At 43.3% G+C, this 8,414-nt stretch overlaps 1 protein-coding gene across 3 annotated transcripts in view; it reads right to left on the bottom strand.

The window, feature by feature from the left end:
- Positions 1 to 295: 295 nt before the first annotated feature.
- The window catches only part of BIN2 (bridging integrator 2), a 37,698-nt gene continuing 29,579 nt past the window's right edge, over positions 296 to 8,414 (bottom strand). For 2 of the 3 annotated variants that reach the window (XM_070789089.1, XM_070789092.1), the window contains 3 exons: positions 5,742 to 6,435; positions 2,241 to 2,315; positions 296 to 1,263 (listed from right to left, as the gene is read on the bottom strand). In XM_070789089.1, coding sequence (XP_070645190.1) covers positions 1,234 to 1,263; positions 2,241 to 2,315; positions 5,742 to 6,435 — 799 coding nt within the window. In that variant the 3' untranslated portion in view covers positions 296 to 1,233. The remainder of the gene's footprint in view (positions 1,264 to 2,240; positions 2,316 to 5,741; positions 6,436 to 8,414) is intronic. The other variant, XM_070789091.1, reaches the window with a different exon arrangement.

The following is an 8,414-nucleotide window of genomic DNA, read 5'->3' as shown; positions in this document are numbered from 1 at the left end:
GAGGGCTTGTATATGTATGCGTATTTATCAGGGTAGCAGGACTTCAAAGTGAAATTGTTAAACATTTTTATTGTTTGTTTACTTTTGGCTGCGCTGGGTTTTCTCTAGTTGTAGTACGCAGGCTTCTCATCGCAGTGGCTTCTCTTGTTGCAGAGCATGGGCTAGGGTGCTTGGGCTCAGCAGTTGCAGCGTGAGGGCTTAGTTGCCCCTTGGCATGTGGCATCTTCCCAGACCAGGGATCAAACCCATGTCCCAAGCACTGGCAGGCATATTCTCAAACAATGGACCATCTGGGAAGCTGCTCAAAGTTAGTTTTTAATGTTTTCACAGAAGCAAATGATAGGACTTGAATCCAAGACTTCTGATTCCAAATTCCATACCATTTCCATTACACTTTGTATCTATACCATGAATCCTTCCCCTTCACTTGGAGTTCTGTTTATTCTTCCATCCTGGTCAGAGCCTTACTTACATCAAGTACCCATCTGCAGACACTAGACACAGCTCTAAAAGAAAACCCCTTTCCAAGGATATTTGCTTATTAACCAAAGGGCAGAGGAGGTAGGCAACAATGCATCTAGACTGAGGAGAGGAGCCCGTGACCCCAGGCATCAGCAAAGTGTTACAGCCAGGAGGCAGGGGGAGCTGGAGGTCAGGGATGTGACTAAAGCTTTCTGAACCTGGGGTACAGTCAATAACCTTCCTAAGTGGAGAACAGTGTGCTAGCCTGGAACAACTTCCTGTGTCCAAAAAAAAAAAAAAAAAAACCCACACACATCAGAATAATACTTTATTTATCAATCTGAAAATCTGTTCTTTTGGTTTTAAGTCCTGCAAAATGAGTGGTAAATCAAAGATCTGTACATGAGTCTCTGAGTATATGTGGTTATATGTCTGTATGAGGATAGATGTCTATGTCTACAGATGCTTTTGCTTTTTATAGTCTCACTATAATTTTAGCCCCACTTAATTAGTATATAAGGTCTTACTACTCTAAAAATGCGAAAACCTGAATTAAATATTCCAAGTCCAACAGTCTCTTCTCCCAAGCCTGCCTCCCTCCCTCCCCTAAGTCTGCTCCTCAGCCTCCATTAATGCTAGGTCTTTAGAGACAGCCAGGATTCAGTTTGAGAAACCAGAAATGAATTCTGGATTGTTAGTCCCTCTGACCTACATCCTCTAGCTGAGGAGTTTCTCCAGGGAGGTGTGTGGGGAGGTCCTGGCAGTTCCTCTTCAGAGTTGCGCACTTTGAATGGTAGACACCTAGAAGTAAACATGATTGTATTAGATGTGGACCTGCCCTCCCACCAACCACTCAAGGGAAGTAAAAAATCAGTCTTCCTCTCCTGAATATACTTAGTGTAACGCACTGGCCTTTGTGGGGGTGGGGGCAGGGGGAGGCTGTGAAACTGGCTACTGGGATGACTGTAAAGCCTTATTGCAGACTGTCCACTATTTCATTCACCATCTCTTTATGAGGACTTGCAGAGGAGAGTTCTTTCTTTTTTAAAAAATTACTTATTTCTAGCTGTGTTGGGTCTTGGTTGTGGTGCTCAGGCTTAGTTGACCCTCAGCATGTGGGATCTTAGTTCCCTGACCAGGGATTGAACCCATGTCCCCAGCAATGGAAAGCAAATTTTTAACCACTGGACCACCAGGGAAGTCCCAGAAGAGATTTCTTTTCATCTTAGTAGCAAGAGTTGTTCTCTTAAGGAATGGGCATAATAAAGTGGGTGAACTGATCAGGTTTTCCCTCTTCTTCTTGGATGTTAGAAAGTCTGGAACCAATTTTGTGGTCTGTCATTAGTAAGTCTATTTTACAGAATGCATTTTTGTACTTGCCTAATTCATGGCTCCATTTTATGTCATTATCACTAATGTACAGAATTCTGCGTTACTTTGCTACATTTTGTGTGTGTGTGTACTTACCTTTTGTATGCCTTTTGTGTCTCTTAACTCCTTTTTGAAGTAAGTTTAGGCATAAGTAAATGCATTCTTAGGAGACGGCTATGAGAAGGGATCAGGAGATCCAAGGCCAGTTGGGAAATGGGCACAAAGGAAGCCTCATTTACTCTTGATTCTTCAGGCTCCTACCTGCTTGACTTTGCCCTAAGGAATCTGTTCACTGCTGGGTTCCCCTCGCAGCCCACAGTGAGGATTCCAGCCTGCAGCCAAGCCTCAGTCCATCCCCAATCCCAGTCTCACCACTCCCGTGTTCTCTGAGCATCTGGCCTCCTTACCTCTTCTTCGGGCTCAGGTGCTATGACATTGCTCTCTTCTGGAACTGCAGAGCCATGAAGCTGAAGACTTTGGTTCTACAAAAAGAAGAGTTCTACTGGTGAGGTGTGGCTCAACGTCCCAGCCTGTCGGCTTAGAAGGGTCTTTTGTGCCTTACACTTTATAAGGGTCACAGGTAATACTAAGGGCAAACACATAAAGTTGTTTCACCGCCGCCTGAAAGCATCAGGGAAGGCTTTATGTCATCCCCTCTCGGATTAGGAAAACAAGATTCAGAGGCTGAAACGACTTGCTGGGACAGGCAACCAGGCCTGTGAATTCCAGAACTGTTTCCATGACTTGTATGACATGCATCTATATAGATGTATTTATGTGATGGTCTGTAAGGATACAAATATAGGTCTTAAAACCACTAGCTACCACTTCTAGACTAATTCTCCTCAAGAATGCACACACTTAGATGATCCTAACCCCTGGCAGTTAGGAGAGCCAAGTGACATGATGTCTTCTTTGGGAAAAGGTCTAGGTTCTGAGATGGGAGCCTGAGGTGTGGAACTGCTAAGACAGGGGAAGACCTTGGCACTCTAAAAGGTTTAAAAAGAATTTTTAAAAATTGAAATTTAATTTACACACTATAAAAGTCATCCTTTTTAAGTAAAACCTAACAGTATGATAGTCGTGTGAAATTCTGTGATTTTTCCTTTCAGGAAAATTTCTTTATTCTTAGTCCCTCTGCTGATTCTAGGCCATGAATTACCTCAAAGGTAATATTAACTCTGGGCTTCCATGGTGGCTCATTGGTAAAGAATCTGCCTTCAAGGCAGGTGACACATGTTCAATCCCTGGGTTGGGAAGATCCCTTGGAGAAGGAAATGGCAACCCACTCCAGTATTTGTGCTTGGAGAATCCCATGGACAGAGGAGCCTGGCGGGCTGCAGTTCATGGGGTTGCAAAGAATCAGACATAACTTAGTGACTAAACAACAACAATACTACCTCCAAGTAAGTAAGTGCTACCTCCAAGGAAGTTATCAAAATCTTCGTGTTCTCTCAGGTGATTCAAATGCTGGGCAAGAACACATTTTCTCAGTTATCTTTTTATTTACCCACTTTTATATGTGATAGGTCCACAGTTCTGCTTGAGAGAACATATGATTTATGATGTATCTATGAGGGAGGTGAACAAATTTTATAGGGACACAAGCTTCAGAGGACTGATGGTACTGACAGGCCAGGATCTAAGATGCTCTATTGCTTAATTCCACAGGAAAAATATGTCTCCTTAGCCACTGACTAAAGCAATCCCACAGGAGAGGCTGGGAGTAAGGAAAGACTATATAAATCTCAAATGTAAGGAGGCTGTGTCCTGTACCTCTTTTCCTACCTAGCGTGTTCCTCAAAATAGTCAAACAGCATCATGGCCCCCAGAATTTCCCCTTCAGTAAAATTACTCCAAGAATGCAAACTTATTCACCTGAGCCAAACAGCTCATTCTATTGCTGCCTCTATACTAAAATCATACATTACAAAGTCAAATTTAATTTTGGATTTTCCATAGGTTGAGTTGCTTTTTCAGTGCAGAAAAGCGACTCTACTCTTCACTACACAAAACCCCACATTGACCTTGTGCTTATTCACTATCCACATGTCCCGCATATCTCTCTCACACAGAATGGCAACCTCAGACCGGAAACCAGCAGCAAGTTTTATGTCCTATGTATTAGGATTTTCAATATCTCAATATCTCACGTGAGTCACGTGAATGTCCTTCCCAGGCAAGGATATAACACCCTTGATGACTCAGATTTTAGTACCACAGGGGAGTCAGCTGAGATAAGCTCATTGTCCTCATGTTTTCTATCTTCCTTGTCTTGCCAGGCATCACAGCCTTGTGCCCTTTGTCCATGCCAGCTCCTCTCAGACAGCAGGGAGCTCCCAAGATAGCTGGGTTAACCTTCAGGTAGGCATACTCAGTAGTAGGGTGCTGTGATCTGAGGTGTACCAGACATTGCACACTCCCAGATATCCATATGGTTCATGCCCTGGCCTCCTTCACTGCCCAAGTGTCACCTTTTCTGACCACTGTTTAAAACTGCAATTCAGCACCCCCTCCTGGTGCCTTCCCCTACTTAGTTTTTCTCTGTAACTCTTATTAGCACTAAACTATAATTTTACTTACTTATTCTGTTTCTTGTCTCTTTCCCCTCCACTAACAGGTAAGATGCAGGAAGGCAGAGAATTTTGTGTTTGGCTTCACTCTAATAACCCTACTTCCTAGAAAAGTGTTTGGCACATAGAAGGGGTTTAATGAATGACTGTGGACTGAATGAATGACTCTGGATGCCATCCAGTCAGATGCTGCACCGTAACACTCTGCACAGCGCACCTGACAGGTAGGTGAGCACACAGTCAAGGAAGGGGAACTATTTTTCAAGGTGGCTCATCCTTTGGTTTTTGGATGCCCCTGATGCCCCCTTTCCCTGTATTAAAAAAAGATTTTTCCCATGCCATTTTTTAACAGAGCTAATTGCTGAAAGTTCCTCTACATTGATTCAAACTGTACCTTAAAAAAAAAAAAAAAACTACTTCAACACATAGGGCCTTTTTCTGTCCTCAGGAGTCTTGAAGAACAAGTCAAATCTCTCTTCTATATGATAGACTTTCCATGTAATTTGAATAGAATATGACTTGATTTCCAGATTTTTCACAGAGGGTCTGTGTCTCTATTTTAACACAATCCTTTTCTCATCACAATTTTCACTTTTCAAAAGACCATCCTTTTGCTTTACTGTCCTCTGTGAGTTCCTTCTAGGCCTCTCTCATCAAAGACAATGCCTTGGAAATTTGCTGATGCCATTTTGCTTGGGGTCTATTTACCATAGTTACAAGTATGACAAAGTGAAATGAGACCTTCCTCCCTACCCCACATTAAAAAAGGTAACGATCAGGATGGCAGTTGTAGGTACTTTATATTGGGAACTCCCAGAACTTGGAGCAAAAGAAAGAAAGTAAGAATTAGTAACAATCTGGTTATACTAATATTAGAGATAAGCCCTTAGCAAAAGTCAATTACCCTAGCAGTAAAAGTGAAAGTGAAGTCACTCAGTCGTGTCGGACTCTTTGCGACCCCATGGACTGTAGCCTACCAGGCTCCTTAGTCCATGGAATTTTCCAGGCAAGAATACTGGAGTGGGCTGCCATTTCCTTCTCCAGAGGATCTTCCCAACCCAGGGATTGAACCCAGGTCTCCTGTACTGCAGGCAGACGCATTACCATCTGAACCACCAGGGAAATCTACCCTAGCCTAGCAGTACAGATCACTAAATTAGTTGCTATTATGATGTGAAAGAAATCCCAGAACCAAAAAAGGTGTCCAAGACTATTCTTGAAACTGTAATATAATGACGTAAAATCCTATCTACTGTGGGGCAACCTGAGCATAGCAAAAATGATCCACATGGAGATTATAAAAGGGAATAAAGACTCAGCCAGATCTATTCTCACCTGAGAGTTCATCAAAGTAGGGGAAGTACAAAGTTCTTCTGGGTTCAGATTGTCGGTGTTTTCCTTTTCTCTTACTGGCTTCTCTGGTGGCTGTGGGTCAGGAGAGGCCTCTGAGGAGGCCCGAGGGCTGGTGGGTGAGGCTGGAGGGCTGGAGGGCGTGTTCCCTAAGGAGCCCCTGGGACTGGGAGTGGCTCTGGGTGGCGGAGGCCTGCTAGGTGGTGCTGAAGCCCTCTGCACAGAGACTTTCTTCTTTAGCTCTTCAGATCCTTCGCTTGAGGTACGAGTTCGGAGGACTACTACTGAGGAAGATGAAGCCTGCTCTGAAGGGGTCAGAGCTCTGGCCGGTGATGGAGCTGGGGAGCAAGGGAAAACTTCCTCCTGGGACTCTCTATCTTCAGTGAGGGGTGAGGGCTGGGATTGGATGGGGCCATTGCAGGCTGGCAGAGGCTCTTCTTCCTCAGAGGAGCTTGTCTCGGCCTCCTCCTCTGTTTCCTTGTCTTTTAAGGGCTCTTCTTTAATCTCGGAGTTGTCTTCTCCCTGGGCTGAATCAGATGCCAGCTCTTCTTCACTTGCTGAGCTGGAGTCCTTCTCACTCTTCAAGGAAAGTGCAGAAGGACTGGTAGGTGAGGTTATAGGGCTGGAGACTATAGATGTTCGAACTGGGGGAGAGATGACTAAAGAGCGTCTGTTGCTGCTAAAAAAAGGAAGGGCATTTAGATTCAGAAGAGTGAAAACCTGGAAGTAACCCCAATACCCCAAATATATAATGATACATTCATATAATAATAAAACAGAAAAAGCAATTTTAAATGACATCAGAAAGTTTGTACAATTGGCAATAGTGCTTAAATTATAAAGTAAAGTTGAAAAAGGCTATAGAATTTTTATCCATATCACAATCTTGATTATCTAAAAATATATAAAGAAAAAGTGACTGGAAAAAAACTCAGCAATATATTAACAAAGTATTTTCCTTGGGGAAAAACAGTTCATGAGTGAAATACAGTTGATCCTCATGGATTCCGTATTTGCGAATTCATCTACCCTCTGAAACGTATTTAAACCTCAAGATCAACACTTGTGATACTTTCAGAAGCACTCTCGGACACATGCCAGCTATGAAGAACGATTGCCTGACCGGTACTCTCCCAGCTGAGCTCTAACAAGGCAAGCCTCTGCCTTCCTGTTTTAGCTCTCTTACTGTAAATATGTCCTGTTTGCCAAGTTTTTACACATTGTTGTGCTTTTCTTTGGTGATTTTGCTGCTTAAAATGGCCTCCAAGTGCAGTGCCAAAGTGCTGTTTGAGAGCAGAAAGTCTGTCGTGTGCCTTCCAGAGAAAATACATACGTTAGATAAGCTTCATTCAGGCATGAGTTATAGTGCTGGTGGCTGTGGGTTCAATATGAATGCTGCTGCTGCTGCTAAGTCGCTTCAGTCGTGTCCGACTCTGTGCGACCCCATAGACGGCAGCCCACCAGGCTCCCCGGTCCCCAGGATTCTCCAGGCAAGAACACTGGAGTGGGTTGCCATTTCCTTCTCCAATGCATGAAACTGAAAAGTTCAAGTGAAGTCGCTCAGTCGTGTCTGACTCCTAGTGACCCCATGGACTTCAGCCTACCAGGCTCCTCCATCCATGGGATCTTCCAGGCAAGAGTACTGGAGTGGGGTGCCATTGCCTTCTCCCAATATGAATGAATCAACAATATATATTAAATGTCTTTAAACAAATATACAAGAAAGGTTCTGTATGGATCGCTTGATGAAAATGTTGGGACCAGGGGCTCCTAGGAACCTAACCCCATGTTTCCCCTAGGAGCAGTGGGTCAGTATTCACTAATTCAGTGCTTGTGGTGATTTCTAGAACAAAACTACCATGAACAATGAAAACTGACTACAACATTTACTGAGTATTCTGGATACTGTGCTGAGTGCTTCTGCAGGCAACATCAGCTTAACTCCTACTCACCTCCTTAAGTGCCTCCTGGGTACCAGCCACTACCTGATTAATCAACCCACAAATATTTGCTTGACGTATAGCAACTATGTGCTGTATCCTGGGTTCAAGGATTGGAGAGAGTGATAGGAAGAGTGATAGGAAGAGAAAGGTAATAATTTAGTTCCAGCCCTGTGGGAGTTTCTGATGTAAGATAAGCTAAGTGACATAAGGTTCTTTCTAGCACTAGCATCTTATGGGTCAGCAGGTTTAGAAGGCCCAGGATATAGCAAGAAAAGATCAGATTTCTCTGCAAGGTTCTAGGACAGCTTGGTGTAAGTGATGGTTAATTTCAGATGAATGGACACTTAGAGAGAACTCTGGTTTTCAATGCTGGGAAGAGAAGAAATAGAGTTTTTGGAAAAGGGAAGTCTATATTGGCCTGTTAGTGATTCCTTTTAATAGTCTGTAACTGACTGCTAAATGAGTACTACAAATATCAAATACAAACAACATACTGAGCCCCATTCTTTCTTCAAATCTTAAACTCAGTTTCAGCACCTCCTTGAAGTCTTCCCTGAATCTATCTGCATACTGCAATCACTTAACTCTTGGAATTCCTAACTGGTCTCTTAGGTGCTTAGTATGTGCAATTTTATATTGTTCCTTGTTTTCTTAGGCATATTTTGTGTCCTTCCAACTTTTGTAAGTCACTTCAGGGAAAAGACAAGTCACCTAT

The sequence above is a fragment of the Bos indicus genome, chromosome 5 (assembly GCF_029378745.1).
Source record: "Bos indicus isolate NIAB-ARS_2022 breed Sahiwal x Tharparkar chromosome 5, NIAB-ARS_B.indTharparkar_mat_pri_1.0, whole genome shotgun sequence".
Taxonomy (NCBI): Eukaryota; Metazoa; Chordata; class Mammalia; order Artiodactyla; family Bovidae; genus Bos; species Bos indicus.
This window is presented reverse-complemented; position numbering and strand designations above follow the sequence as displayed.